This window comes from Balaenoptera physalus (assembly GCF_965194825.1).
Source record: "Balaenoptera physalus genome assembly, chromosome: 19".
Taxonomy (NCBI): Eukaryota; Metazoa; Chordata; class Mammalia; order Artiodactyla; family Balaenopteridae; genus Balaenoptera; species Balaenoptera physalus.
The window spans coordinates 18,616,914-18,632,228 of record NC_138900.1 but is presented as its reverse complement, the minus strand read 5'-3'; the positions used below and the strand labels follow the sequence as shown (position 1 = coordinate 18,632,228).

The 15,315-nt window shown below is 60.3% G+C and overlaps 1 protein-coding gene across 1 annotated transcript; it reads right to left on the bottom strand.

The window, feature by feature from the left end:
• Nucleotides 1-35: 35 nt before the first annotated feature.
• SLC7A10 (solute carrier family 7 member 10) lies at nt 36-15,107 on the bottom strand (the record flags this gene model as incomplete). Its single annotated transcript, XM_082436874.1, is given in 12 exon segments — nt 36-188; nt 190-258; nt 876-1,025; nt 1,227-1,323; nt 1,684-1,751; nt 1,753-1,788; nt 1,870-1,993; nt 2,760-2,913; nt 2,996-3,121; nt 3,382-3,533; nt 5,636-5,840; nt 14,854-15,107. Coding segments are annotated over 12 exon segments (1,485 nt in total), but the record flags the coding sequence as incomplete, so codon positions are not given.
• Nucleotides 15,108-15,315: the final 208 nt, after the last annotated feature.

Below are 15,315 nucleotides of genomic sequence, written 5' to 3'. Positions count from 1 at the left end.
GGGAGACCCCGCTCTAGGGAGAGCCCCCAAGAGGGCTCCATCTCCAGGCCCCACCCCGTCGGGGAGCTGCCTGGCTCACCTGTGAGTCTGTGCACACACTTTGGTTTGCTTCTCCAGAACACTCCCAGGAAGAAAATGGGCACCCCCGTGAGGATGATGATGACGCCCACCCCACACACCATGGGCTCCGGAGACGAAGCTGAAGACCAGCAGGAATGCCCAGAAGACCAAGTATGCGATGGGGACGAGGAGGTTCACCTGGGGGAGAGCGAGCGGCAGTGCCAATGGCGCAGGACCCCTGGCTCTCCTGCCCCACCACCCCGGGGGTCTGAGGCCCTTTCCCCCAGCTCCTGGGAGCTGAGGCCTGAGGGGCCCCCTTCTGCCAGCAGCCCAACGTGGCCGGCCAGTTGGCCAAATTGTTGAGGGTTTGTCAATTTCAGCGGCTCTGAGCTCCACACAGCGACTGTATGTGGACTTGCCACTCGCACTCGGCTGAAGGTGAATGATTTTTGGGTGTTTCACGTTCCAGGCACTGAGCACTTCTCCAGCTCAAGGATTTATATGCAAACGGGAGGACTTTTCTTTTAGCTCGGTTTTGGGTCTTCTGTTTTCTGTGGGCTCGCGGAATCCTGTGTGACCGTAATGTCTGAGCCTTATTTTCCTGTCCGTGAAGGGGAGTATTCACAGCACCCACCCCACGGGGCTGCCTTAAGGACTGGATATGCCAGTGCACACAGGGCCCTGAGCAGGGCCCAGCACACGGCAAAGGCTGGCCTCACCATCGCTGCCATCGCCTCCCCTGGTGCCCAAACGGGTAAAGGGGTGGCCCTGACTGCTTCCGGCACGTGGGCTGGCTGGTCCCCTCCGGGCCTCACCTTGATGGGCCTATGGAGTGCCGGCCACCTCCAGCGCAGCACGAGCAGGCCCAGGATGGTGACGCCGTAGCAGAGGTAGTTGATGAAGGACACATAGTTGATCAGCGTGTACGTGTCTCCCACAAGCATGATGACTGCCGTGGCCCCGCCCTGGGAGAGGACTGGGCTGAGGGCTGGCTCCCACCTGCCTCCTGTCAGCCCAGCAGGGGCCCTGGGCCTGCCGACTCGGGCCAGGAGGTCAGCGAGCCCGGCCCTCCCGCCCCCACCAGGGCCAGGCCTCATCCCTGCCATTACCCACACTGCTGCGTGGCCCTGGCTCCCCGCCTCGCGAGCCTGGGTCCCCCAACTTACACAGACGAGGAGGGCAGGGATAGGGGTGCAGTGTCTGACGTGGATCATGGCCAGCAGGCTGGGCAGGTGCCCCTCTCGGGCTCCAGAGAAGCACAGTCTGGGGGGTGGGGACAGAGGTGGGTGGGAGCCATGAGCCCAGCCTGGGCCCTTGCTGCTGGCCAGATCCCGACCTCAGCTCTAGCCCTGATGGCCCTCTTGAGCTGTCATCTCCGACTCGCTGCTCTGGGCTCCAGCAGCCCCACTGGGCAGTTCTTCCCCTCATCTAGCCCGCCTCCCTCTTGCTTTCTGTTCCTCGCAATTGGGATCAGACATCTGTTACCGGGGAGTCCCAGCTTCAGGTGGGCCCCACCGGGCAGGACTTCACTTCCTCTGGCCCCCAGCACTGCTCGTGTGCACCAGGGCAGCTGCCTTGCCTCACCTTGCCTCACCTGGACCACCCTCTCCCCAGTCCAGTCACCTGGAGGAGGTGAACAGGTAGCCATTGATCCCTCCGAAAGTGGAAAGTGCCACGGAGACGGGCATGACCCCAAGCAAAGTAGCCCAGCAGCTTCTCCCCGAAGGTCTGGGTGGGCACAGAAGAGAGGTGGTGCATGAGCGGGGCGGGGGCCGGGCAGGAGCCAGGACCAAGCGGGGCCCCACTCACCACAGCCACTGCGTTAGAGGCCAGCAGCTCCTGGGGGGACATGGCAGTGAAGTAGGCGACATTGGTGAAGGTGTACACGAAGGTCACCAGGGGGATGGAGATGAAGATGGCACGAGGTAGGTTCCTGGGGACAGTGGTGCAGTGTGTCAGCATCAGCCCTTGCGGGGCTGGGGGACGGGGCCTCAGGGTGGTGGGGGGTGGCAGGGGGACCCAGCAAGGGGAGCAGCTTTGAGCCTCCATCTCCTGGGTCTGCTGGGGGCCTTGGGGCAGCGAAGGGGGCAGTACTGCTGTCTGTCTCCCCCTAGTCCCCAGCCCAGCCTTGGCACAGGCTGGTGGGAGGAAGGGGCAGATGGAGGAGGGGCCACTCATATCCTGGGGAGGGGGGCAGATCTAATGTCTGCACATGAAAAGGACATTGCATACAGCCAAAATCAGCCTTGAAAATCCTCAAAGCGCCCTTAGAGCTCAGTCCACAGACCAGGGTCCCCTGGGGGCTCCCATCAGCCCCAGCTCCAGCTGTAACTGTTCACTGTCAGGGTCCCAGCTGAGCATCAGAGGGAGCCATTGGCTTCATTTTTAGGGACCATGTTGTGTGCACATGTGTAATTTTTGGCCAAATGCAAATAGCTGGATCCATTTACAGCAAGACAATGATACTCAGTGTTTCTGAGGCCCAGCAAGGGGCCGTGACTCATCCACAGCCATACAGAACAGGGTCAGGCTGGAACACAGGCGTCCCGGCTGCCTTTCCAGAGCCGTTCCCGGTGGGTAGCAGTGTGGTCAGGCAGACGACCAGAGCGGCCAGAGGTGACAGCGGCTCTGTGTGGGGAGGCTGCCTCTCCCACCCCATGCCACACCCCTTCCCAGGGCCTGACCGGAGCCCCACTCACTTTCGAGGGTCCACCAGCTCCTCGGTGACATAGTTGAGGAAGTTCCAGCCGCTGAAGGCAAAGGAGCCCTGGAGGAAGGCCAGGGCCAGGTGACCCACGGACGGCGTCATCCAGAAGTCAAAGGCGTTGCTGGGCCTCAGCTCCTCGAAGTGTCCTGGGGGTCCGGAGGTCAAGGGTCAGCGTCGTCTCCCTGGCCCTGTGCCCAGCCCCCCCCCCCCCCCACAGCCCGGCCCTACCTTGGAAGATCTGGACAAAGCCCACGCCAATGATGAGCGAGAGGGCCAGCAGCTTCCCGCCGGTGAACACGTCCTGGATGCGCGTGGCCCAGCGCACACTCGAGCTGTTCACCCATGTCAGGAGCACTGAGGAGGAAGGGCGGGTGGCTGGGTAGGCAGGCACCCGAGGCCAAGCCTCTCGAGGTGGGCCACAGCCAAGTCCAGCCCGGGCTGCAGGAGGGCGGTGTCCCCTGCAGCAGCTGGAGTGCCAGAAGCCCAGCCCCTGAGGCCGACTTCACGGGGACTGACAGCTGGAGGGACCTCCCCCCAAAGTCCCCCCACGGGGGCAGGGAGCAGGGTGGGCCCTGGGGACAGAGGCCCAGCCCGGCCCCACGGTGGACACTCACTAAGGCAGGCCATGGAGAGCGCACGGGAAGCAGCGGCCGGGGGGATGCAGTTGGGGAACACGGGCTGCAGCACGTAGTTGGAGAAGGTCATGGAGATGACGGCCAGGCTGGTGGGGTACATGATGAGGACGGCGCTCCAGAGCAGCAGGAAGCTGGAAGGAGTGAGGGCCCCAGTGGCTCAGGCCTCCCGGCACCCTCCCAGCCAAGGGGGCCCAGATGTGTGGAGCGGGGCTGCACCCTGGGCCCCGGCACCCAGGGCTGCTGTGGGGGCCAGATACCAGCTTTGGTCCAGGGAGGCAGGGCCAACCTTGTCGAGGTCTCTGCTCTATTTATGAACTGTTTCAACAGAGACAGTGTTCAGCACAAACAGCTACAGGCTGCCCTCGGGCAGGTGTGGAGAGAGACTCGGGAACCAAGCGCTTTTCTAACGGCCACCTAGTCCCCGGTCGCAGGCTGTTCCTGAGCTGGGGTGGGCTGTCCCGGGACCTCCAGTCACAGCTCCAGCTGCAGTTCTCAGCAGAGCCTTGTGGCTGCAGGTGGCCGACTCTGAGCTGTGATCCCCGAGGGACCGGACCTTGCAAAGACCCCTGGCTGGGGTGACAGGGATTTATATCCCATCTGCCAGAATCTCACCTCTGCAGGGTGCCCACGTGGGAGTGAGGCCCGACCTGTTCCTGGGGGCTCTGCCTGCACCCAGGGGAGTGCCTGTCCGTGGGGGTGGTCCTAGTCCCCTGTCCGTCCCACCTTGAGGGTAGGGATTGCCTCATCCAGGGACACCAAGCTCAGTGGCTTCCTCTTGGTCCTCACCTTTGCTCTGTAGCCCTGCTTCCTTACCTCTTGCTTTGCACCACCTCCCCCCCTTTGGCTTCTGGGACATCCTAGCTCCGTGACCCTCCTCCCATACTAGGTGCTCCCCTCTGCCCACCCTCGATGCTGGGTGCCCTCGGGGTGGGTCTCGGGCCCTCCTCTCCCTCCCATCTTCTTGAGTATTCCGCCACACAGCAAAATTCTTCTGCTTTCTCGGGTCCCAGGCCCCTCTGAGGACCCTCTCCCCAGAGGAGAACACCAGGGTCCCATCCTCCACTGCCCTGTTGAAGGCCCCTGACCACATCCCTCAGAACCAAACTTTAAATACTTCAGCCTAGACCTTTCCTCTGCGCTCCAGATCCCCCACCCAAGGCCTGACTCAGCGTCTCCCCGGACATGCCACAGACCCCACCTATGTGGCGAACCCCAACCTAAAATCTCCCTCTCCCCATCCCAGGAACCACCATCTATGGATTCTCTCCAAGCCTCTCCTTCATGCCACACTGGCCACCACGTCCTCCCAATTTAGACTCCTATATGGTTCTGGAATCTTCCTGTACCTTTGTTCTGGCCCTCAGCATGGCTCAGCTGGATAGCTGCAATAGCTTTGATGGCCCTCCACCTACAGGCTGCCCCGTCCCAGACAAGCCCCGTCGTCTACGATGGACCTGACCTCGCCTGTGGCCATGGCAGACAGACCGAGCTCGCCCAGGCCACCACCCTCTGTATGTGCTACCCCTCCTCACTGGTCGGCCAACAAAACCCCACCCTTCCTCCAAGCCTTGGCACAAATGTGGTTTTTACTGGGAGTCTTCTCTGGGTGGTGGGCACCCTGTTCTCTTGGCTGCTGGGCTGCAGCCTCTCACATATCTTCAAAGCAAGGATCCTCCTGGTCTTAATCACATTTGAAGGATTATTTCCCTTCTGTACTGTAAGCAACTTGAGGCCCGGGATGGATCTTTTTATCATTTGCGTCCTGGCCCTCAGCACAAAGTAGGTGCTCAGCTAATGTTCATGGTGAATAAAGGAACATCGGGAGCTATTTAAAGGGGACTTCTTGCAGGGCACTGATAGGACTATCATGCCCCCCACCCTGCATTTAGTTTACTAACATCAAGGTGTCCCTGACTGGATGTTGGCATGATCTAGAGGTTTCCATAGTAAGGTCCTCCCCACCCATAAGCACCTGGGTGGGGAGTGGGGCTTAGAGGAGCTCTATTTAAAAGGAAGAACAGAGAGGTCAAGGGACCAGCTGGAGTGGGGTGGGCATTGGTCCCGCCCACCCGGGCCTTAGAAGGCTGCCCAACACCTCCCCTTCCCTCCATCCACTCCCATGACCTCCCTGCGATGTGAGAAGCAGAAGAGGACACCGGGGTCCTGGGCCCGGCTGGTCATCCATTCTGGAGAGGCTGTCCCCACCCCACGGCTGCTGGTGCCCCACACTCACCCAGCAAGGCCCCCGAAGATCTCGGTGACATAGGCGTAGTCCCCACCAGACTTGGGGATGGCGACTCCCAGCTCCGCGTAGCAGAGTGAGCCCAAGGCAGTGATGCCCCCACCCAGGACCCAGACGAAGAGGGCCAGACCCACGGAGCCACAGTGCTCCAGGACCCCCTTGGGGGAGATGAAGATGCCCGAGCCGATGATGTTTCCTGTGGGGGGGAAGAGGGGGGGAGGCATCAGGTCTGGGAGCCCCAAGCAGGGCAGCCTCTCTGTGCAGCTCCAGATGCTGCAGTGAGGAGGGGAGCCCGGGCTGCTCCCTCAAGGAGGAGGGTGGGCCTGGAGGCATGTGGATGCCATGGGTCCCTCAAACCCTGCAAGTCCCACTCTGGCCACCTCATCTCCCCTCCCCAGCCCCTGGCATGGGGAGTGGCACTTTGTCCAGACAGGCTCCCCTGCCAGAGATGGGTCCTGTTCCGAGTTCCTCTGCCCCCAACTAACAACCATGAGGTGGGGCAAGCACAAGCAGTGGCAGAGTGGCAGACACTCCTGTGCATCCCCACAGGGCCCAGGCCCAGCCCCTCGCCCCTGGCCAAGGCCTCCAGGCTTGTCAGCCTCCAGCCACCTGGCTTCCTCCCAGCCTGGCCAGAGCTGTCCACCTAAAGCAAGACCTTGACCATGATACTCTCTTGCCACCTTCCTATTGGCCGAAATCCAAACTCATGCAGTGGCTTGGGGACTGGCACCTCCTCCATGAAGCCCTCCTTGACCACACCGGTAAGGCTCCTCCTCCCACTTCACAGCCCCAGACCCTGCTCCGTACTTTATTTCTTTACCTTCCATCTCCTCTTTTCCTATTAGAGAGCCCTTTGCCTGCTGGGCTCCTCCCTGACCTAGGACCCATGCTGTGGACACAGACTCGGAAGAGACCTGGTTTCCTGGCATTGTTAAAATGTTTCAGGTCCTGGGCAAGGGTCAGTGGGGTGAGGGAGAGGAGCTGGTGCATTTTCAGGGGTGGGGGTTGCTTAGCAGCCATCGCTGAAGGGATGGGGTGGATGATCGCAGGCTGGCAGGACTCAGTTGGCTCAGCCTGGGGTCTGGACACAGATGCCTCTCCCTTGGGAACAGCCCACTGGTTGCAAACAGGGGTCACTGCTCTAATCCTAGGACCACAGTGGGAAACTCTGGCTGGGGCTCAGGAGGCCGGGAACCTCTCCCCACTCATGTCACCTCTTGAGTGCCATCTATACAATGGGACTGTTGTGAGGATTCAGCGAGGTACTGTACGGGAAGCCTCAGCTCATTCACAGCTGTATCCAGATGCCCTTTGCATCTTTGCGTGATTCTGTGTGTACCGTCTGCGACCTCACCTGGGGCCTCCAGCACACAGTTGGTGCTCAATACACATCTGTTGAGCAAACTACAGGATGAGTGAATGGCCTGATGCCCAAAGTGGCACCAGTGCCACTGAAGGACTGACCTCCTCCTCTGTGAAGTGGGGGGCAGCAGTCTCCACTCGGCCCTCCCAGAAGGGGACTGTGGGCAGGAGCAGAGGGGGAGGCTAGCTTCCAAGGCTTGGGTGCCAGTGGACTCTGCCAGGTCATGGGTCACAGAAGGCCCGGCCTGCCCCTGGGCTCAGTCTGAGTTTTGCAAGGATGGGCACTGTGGGGCACTCATGGGGTCTGGGAGCAGAACAATGGGAAACGCCCAGAGGGCCAAGCTGGGGGCTGCAGAGCAGGTTCCCAGGATGAGCAAAACGCTGAGCGCCCACTTAGTCCCGAGCTCCCTGGCAGTTAGGGCAAAGAGGGCAATGTTCTGCGTTACCCGGGTCTCATCATCTGTGCAAATGAATCAGGTCACATCACTGGTGATTTGGACTAGGGCCTGCCCAAGAGGAAATAGTCCCAGAACCCACAGGCCACATGAAGAAAAAAGCAACACTGCTGGGACCCAGGGCTCAGCCCCTCCACGAGATGGCCCCACCTGCCGGGGCCCAGGGGGGGAGCGCATGTCCATCAGGGCAGACCCTGCCTGCTCCACCTGCCAGGCCCACAGGCGGGTCTGGACGAGGACACAGCTGGGGCGGCCCATCTGCATGCGTTCCCTGTCCACAGTCCTACCCCACCCCCACCCGGCCGGCACAGATTTCCAGTCTGGACGGCCACGACGCCCCACTTGGTTTTCTAGTCACGTCCCAGGAGCCCTAAATACATCCAGATAAGGAGGAAAGAATTCCTGTCTCCCAGCCCCAGAGGTAAGCTGTGCCCTCAGCTCGCTTCCAGGGAGAGAGGGGCCGCTTCCTTCATCTGCCACGTGGCCCAGGGCCTGGGTGGGCTATTAGGCTTCTAAAGAGCCTTTGCGTTTGCTCTGTCTGGCAGTAGAGCCTCTGTTCTCAGGACCTGGTGGAGTGGGATTTGCCAAAAGCCAGGGAGGTTGGAAGCCAGTGGGGGCTGGGTGGCCTTGGAAGGAGCTGGGTGCATCCAGGGCCCTGAGCCACCCACCCCGTGGGGACGCCCACCACCGTACACAACTCAGCCTGATGGGGCCTCACGAGTGTAGCCCTCGGGGAAGCCACACCTGGCACCTGTCCTCCAAGGCTGGAATTTGAAAGGGACACATCACTTGTCCGTGCCCAGTGGCTGAAGACTCGGGGGATGGGCCGGGGGTGAGGACTGCTATTGTTTTAGACACATGGCCGCAAGCTACAGTGCAGGACTTCTCCCCACGTGGCTCAAAGGAACACATGTGCCAGCAGGTGTCTCTGAGCTCTCTGGGGGCCTCTTCCTCTGGGCCTGGACAGCCTCCAGCACCTGCCTCAGGTTTGTGCTGGAAGGTGGCAGAAAACCCCATCGAGGTCCACTGGCTGCTCTTGGCACCATGTGGGCTGGACGGGGCTCTGCAAGGAGCAAGAGGGGCGGTAGGCTTGGGTGAGGGGCAGAGGGCAGGGAGGAGGAGGGATGTTGCTGAGGACGGGGGTGGGCGTCTCCAGCACCGAGTGATTTCAGGAGGTGTGGAGAAGGGACCATGGAGCTGTAAGGCAGTGCTGCAGGGGAGCCTGCCCATGCCTCCTGGTGGTGGGTCCAGGCCTCCCTTCCCAGCCCTCATGTTCAGGTCCAGCAGAATCAGCCCTGCCCGACTGGGTGAACTGCAGTGGACAAGCCCAGCCCTTGGGGCATCCTGCTCTGGAGGAAGAGGAGGAGGGGCAGGAACCACAGACTGTGGGATGGGCCGGGAGATGTTGCTGAGCACCTGGTCAGGTGTCTGATTGACGGCAGGCTGGAGAAATGTGGGTTCCGAGACCTCCATGTTCCCATCCACCCAGTGGGACGGCTGCTCTGTGGTCCCTGCAGGTCCTTGGCAGGGCCAGAGCTCCCACGAAGGTGGGTGAGGATGTGAGTCCCTCAACTAGGGGGCCCCCCTCCAGTCTCCTCCCGCCCCTCTTCCCTCAGGCCAAGCTGGGTGGTTTTTATCACATTAAGATGTGTGGCCTGATGGGGCTTACCCGGTCCGTGAAGGAACGAAGAAAGAGCCATTGTTCCCCCGGCTGCAGCGGTGAGTGCTGACCTATTTCTGGGAGGCATGAGCCGACCACGGAGGTCACAGGGGTGGACTGCGGAGGTCGTGTGGGTGGAGGGGGCCAGCTGCCCTCGGTGTGTGTGTGGGGAATGTGCAGAGTCGGATTTGGGGGAGGGGTCAGGGAGGTCCTGTCAGGCTGCTGGCACCACCCCTCATCCCTAGAACACTTTCAGGAGTCTGTTGTGTGACCTCAGGCCCATGCTGCTCCCTGGGCCTCAGTTTCCCCTTGTGCCAGGAAAGGCCACTGGGCTAGGGGGCAGCAGAGGGCTGGTGCAACACTGACTTTGGCTGAGGCACTGCTGGGCAGGAGGGACGCGTCCTGCACATCTGCACGGGGCCTGAGGAAACACAGTTTCTGCTTGGGGCCCTCTGTCCCGCATTGTGGCAGGTCTCTCCCCAGCTCACTGGCTTCCCAGAAGCAACGCCACCCCCAGGAAGCCCTCCCTGATCTCCCATCCTGATTCCTATAACCTGGCCCCTGCTCCTCTCCCATGGTACCTGGAGTATGGCCAGGAAGTGACTCCTTTATTTGCCATCCTGGGTGGACCCTGCATTCCCAGAGGGCAGGGTCTGTGCCCTGGCCTGCTGAGATGAGAAGTCCAAGCCCCCTAGAAGGACAGGGAGCCCCCGGGACCTAGGTCCCCTTACACGCGCCTGGCCTATGCCTGCCTCTTCAGCGAGCAGAGCCATGGCGGGGCCTCCTCCTGCCACGCTGGCCTGCTGGCCTGGCAGAGAGTAGCTCAGGGCTCCTGGGCCTGATCAGGGGCTGGCCATGGGCCAGGCCTCCTTCTCTTGCCCTGGGCAATGCGTCCCAGCACCTCCCTGTTAGGATGTGACCCATGAGGGCTCTGGGGAAGAGCTCCAAATCCCCGTTGGTAAGTCCCAAGGCCCCTGAGGCCATGGGCAGGGCCAATTACTAGTTGAGAACCCCTACATCTGGGTTCGAATCCCAGATCCCTCATGGCGGGAGGCTGTGGACAAGGCACTTCACTCTCTGAACCTTCTTATCTGTAAGATGGGGAGACGAGGCAGTGATGTGGGTCTGTTCCCACACTGTCTGCTACATCAGAGGCCCCAGGAAGTGCTTATGGGTCTCACTATAGTCATCTACCTTGGAGACACCCCAGGCCACCCAAGCTGGCCTTTGGATCTGAACCCTATGGGACCTCAACACCCTGGGGTCAGCGGCCAGAGCCCTGCTTTGGGGGCCCTGCTATTGCTCTGGGTGAAGCCTGTGACTCCCAGCACAGTGTCCTCATGGTGAGCATGGCAGGCCCCCCTCTAGGGGGACAGCAGTGCCCGCTGAGGTGTTGGCAGAACTCCAGGGAGGTGAGTGGGGACGTTTCCAGGGCATGCCCGGAATTGCCAATTGGTCAGCGTGCGCCTCTGGCCTAACCCACTTTCCTTTCGAGAGAGGGATGACCAGGAGTGTGGAACTCTCTCCCCGGGACCTGCTCATCTCACAGTCTTCCCAGGTCAATTAATGGCAAACCATGCTCCCAGATGCTCAGGCCCCAACCTGCTGTCACCCAGACTCCACTCTGCTATACCTTGTGTCCAGTTCAACACATTTGGCTCAATCTTCCAAACACACCTAGGACTGAACCTCCTCTCAGCACCTCCACTGCTGCCACCCTGCTCTGAACCACCATCATCTCTTACCCAGGTGACTCAAGTACCCTCCCGACTGGGCTTCCAGCTTCTGCCTCTTCTGCCCACAGCCTCTTCTCCACAGTAAGCCCCAGGCCATGCCATGCCATGCCGTGCCACCACATCCCATCCCACCCCACGCCATCCCATCCCATACCACCCCATCTCATCCCACCCCATGCCATCCCATCCCAAAACATCCCATCCCATCCCACACCACGCCATCCCATCCCATCCTACCCCATGCCATCCCATGCCATCCCTCTTCTGCCCAAAGCCCTGACAAAGAGAAAAAGGCAAAGTCTTTACTGTGGCTGCAAGGCCTACACAGACTGCACTCCATCTCACTCCTGACTCATCTCCTACCTACAATCCTCCCTCCTTCATTTTCTCACCTTAGCACTTATCATTACCCTGGCAGCTAAACATTCAGCTTGTTTATCTTGCTTGCTCTTTGACTTCCATGCTGGAATGTCAGCTCCAGGAGGACAGGGATTTTGTCCGTCTTGTTCCCTGTTGTGTCTCCAACACCTAGAACAGTGCCCAGCACTGTCCAGTACCTAACTGTTGAATAGATGAATGAGCGTAACCAGAGCTAGCAGGCCCCATCCGTGTAGCCAGAGCTGCTTCAGCCCCCAACGGTGTCTTAGAGCACACCAAGGGCATCTGACCCTGGGCTGGTTGCAGCCTCAGGTCCCCAGTTTCCTCATCTGTAAATTGGGGCTATGGTGAGGTACAGACAGCCTCCTGTGTGGTTTTATGTCCCCTCAGGGTCCTGGGGAGGATGGGTTGGGGTTCTGGAGAGGGCTATCCTCTGAGCAGCCCAGCACCTCCAGCCCCAGAGACAACGGAGGGACCTGGCCATGGCTGGATGAGTAGAGATTGGCTCCTAAGGAGACAGGGTTCATGAAGGGGGTCCCTGAGTCCTAGAACATACTTGAGCCTGATTCACAAACGTGGGCTGGATATTTAAGTCAAAGGGAGAGAGCGAAGGACAGGACAGTCTGGTCAGCAGACCTGGCTGATTCCCACTCTGCTGAACCCGGGCACGACCCTTCCTTGGGTGTGGATGGGGAGGGAGCTGGTTGTGGTCCCTGAGTCAGGACAAGAGACCCTGTACATACAGCCCTGGGTGGGGGTGGGGGAGTCAGAGGCTATTTCTCTGTCCACCTGTTTGTTCACCTACCCATAGTAGAGTGGGGAGCTCACTAAATCCTGGTTGGATGAGCTCCCAGCTCAATCCTCAACCTTCCCCCATCATGGGCTCTGCATCTGGCCCCAATTTTGCCCTGCACCAGAGCAGTGTGAAGAAGGGCACTGGATTGGGAGAAGAGTCCAATTCTGGTTCCAAATTCCGAGTCCACCACTTGCAGCATTGTCATTTAACTTCCAACCTCAGTTTCTACATCTGTAAAATGGGTATAAAAATTCCCATCTTGCAAGGCAGGCAATCAAATGAGATAAAGGGAGAACATGTTTTCATAATGTAGTAAGGTGTGTTTCTCTGAATAAGTATTGGATGTGGTGATGTCTTGCACAGTCCCTGCCCCAGAAGGCTCTTTTCCCTCCAGGCTGGCCCGTTCCCCTCCAGTTGTGCTTGCTGCAGCCAGCAGGTGCTGTCCTAAACACATTTTAGGTGGAGTCTTGTTCTAGCCCAAAGCCCTTTTATGTCATTCCATTCCTACTCCTCAGCCTGGGGCAGGAGTTACAAGGGGAGAGAATTATCGGATCTTCTGGGAGGATCTATTTGGAAGTTTTGGAGATAATAAGCTGCTATCAAACAAGAAAGATTATGGAGGAAGCTATAAAGTTTTCAAGACTTTTAAGGCTAAACTATCACACTCAGCAGACATTTTTTACTTTGACCAGGCTCCCCAGGGCAGGAAAGTGGGGAAAGATGTGGGAGTCCGGGCTCCTGGAACAGTGAAAGGGCAGGAAGTGGGGGCTTTCAGGGCATCAGGCTGGGGAGGGCAGTGCAGTGATTCAGCCCACCCCTGCCTCCTCTGTCATCTGCCACCTTCTGGACCAGGTCCATCTTCCCCTTGTCTGTCTCCTGCCCAGCCCAGCCTCCTGCCTGCTGAAACCCCTCAAGGCTCCCCAAGCAGGCTTGTAGGACCACCCCTGAGTGTCCTGGGCTGGAGTCAGGTCATCTGGGTTCTGTTCCTGAGTCTGCCCCTCTTGGCTAAGTCACTCCTAACCCCAGCTCAGTCCTCAAGGCCTGAAGCCAAGGGGGCAGTGGACCTGGAACAGCAAAAATGGTATGAAAAGTGGGGGAGCTGTAAGGGCAGAGCTGCGCTGCACAGAAAAATTCTTGCAGAATTAGCCTCATCCACTCCCACCATCACCACCAGGGCCCTCTTTTGAGGAGAGAGGAGCCAGCAGCCTCTGCCTGACCTAAGGGGGATGGGATGCGGGGAGGAGGAAGAGTAGGAATACAGCTCGAGGGTGCTGGGTTTAGCTGAGGCAGCCCAGCAAGTACCACGTCTCTCCCTGCACCTGCCGGGCACTGTAGCTGGCTCCAGACACAGTCAGCCTCTTGACCCCAAGGCCCACCCATGATGTATGGGCTTCCTCTTCCTGAGGGCACAGCTCCTGGAGAGGGTGTGGGCCAGGGCAAAGCTCTAACCAGTACCCTGGCCAAATCCCTGGAACCAGCCCTTCCTCCCAGCAGTCAAGCAGGGGCACTCTTGGCCAAGAAGGTCTCTGGACCAGATCGGGACCAGCTCCTAGAAGACACCTTTCCAGGTGCAAGTGGGTGAGACAGAGAGGTACCTGCACAGGCGCTGTGTGCTGGGGCAATTCTCAGTGCGAGTGCAGGGGATGACCAAGAGCTAGACCCCAACCTTGGCCCAGGAGCTCCCATTGTGGGGGCAGAGGAGGAGGAGGTGAAGACACCAGTCTGCCCTCCTGAGCCCCCAACTTTTTCCATCTCCAAGGGTCTGAGGATGGGTGGGCAGTGAATGCACAAGCAGCACCCACTGGCTGGGGAGGGGAAGACTGGGCAGTTGGTAAAGTGAGAGCGGTCAAGACCCTTGCCATTCATCCTTCCAGCCTGTGTCTCCTGGGACACAGGAGATGGAACAGACTTCTCCCACGAGGGTCTCTGAGGCACCTGGTGTGGATACAGGCACAGGTCTGGGTTAGCCAGTTCCTGAGGCATCCGTGTTCTTGACTTGGGACAGAAGGCGGAAAACCCCACCACCGTTCTCACTGTGCCCTGAGCCCTCTGCCTACCCAGAAGTCCCCAAATGGGGGCAGGATGCACAGACTCATTCTCAGGTGGGGAAGCTGGGCTAGAGAGTGAGAGGATGCAAATGGAATCCCAGCCCAGGAAGCAGTTGGCCTTTCGAAGGCTGGGTCTGCCCACCCCAACTGGGCCTCCCCCAGTCACTGGCTGCTGCTCCCCCTCTGCCAGGGTCCTGCTGCAGAACTCTGCACTAATTATATACTCCGAACCGATTCCCCTCTGGGCTGGCTCTCCCTGTCTAGGCTACCCACAGTCCTTCCTGCTTGCGAAGAATAAATCACTCACACTGCCCGGCACCTGGACCCTGCACACAGTAGGAACTCAGTTTAAGCCACAAGACCCAGAACTTGGGGCCTTAGCGGGGGTCAGCTTACCGAGTTCCCACACTTGCAAGACTCCTGCACTCAAGGCAGGACCACAGCCATCTCCATGCTATAGATGAGAAGACTGAGGGCAACTGCCTTGCGGAAGTCCATGGCGAAGTAAAGGCAGGAGGAGGATTCCAGCTGTGGATGGGACCTGCACCTCCTTCAAGCGCAAAAATTCGGGGCACGTGGGGAGGTGGAAACAAGAAGCCCTGTGGCTGCTGTGTGAGGGGAGACACCGCAGGTGCCCCGGGCGGGCATCCCCTCGTCCACGTTCCACCGTCTCAGGCCGGTAGGCGCGCCCGGGGAGGGGTGTTCCTTGCTCCGAACCGCCGTGAGCCTTAGGCCCTACCGCCCCAGGCACCCGCCCGCCCCGCGCCCGCTCACCGATGATGATGGTGCAGGCGCTCACCAGCCCGATCTCCTTCTTGAGCGCCACCCGCTCCGAGGCGCCGGGCCCGGGGCCCGGGCCGGGGGAGGGCGAGGGAGCAGGGCCCGGGTTCCCGCGCCCGCTCGGCTGCTGCGTGTGGCCGGCCATGTCGCTGTCCCGCCGCGTCCCAGCTCCCTGCGCTGCCCCGTCTGTCCGACCAGCCGCCAGTCAGTCCGTCCGTCCGGCTGTCGGTGCGCGCCGCTCTCGCAGCCCGGACAGCGCCCACAGGCGGGCGCATGCGCTGGCGCGGGGCCCTGGCCCCGAGCCCCGGCCCGCGGGGACCAGGGAGGGGCGGAAGGAGGACCGGCCAGCAGCCCCCTCCCCCACCTTCCTTAAAGGGAACTCCCCCCGTGGCCCCCACCCTCCCAACGCGGGCCTAGAAGGAAGGAGAGGATTTGGGGCAGACCTAGGAAGAACTT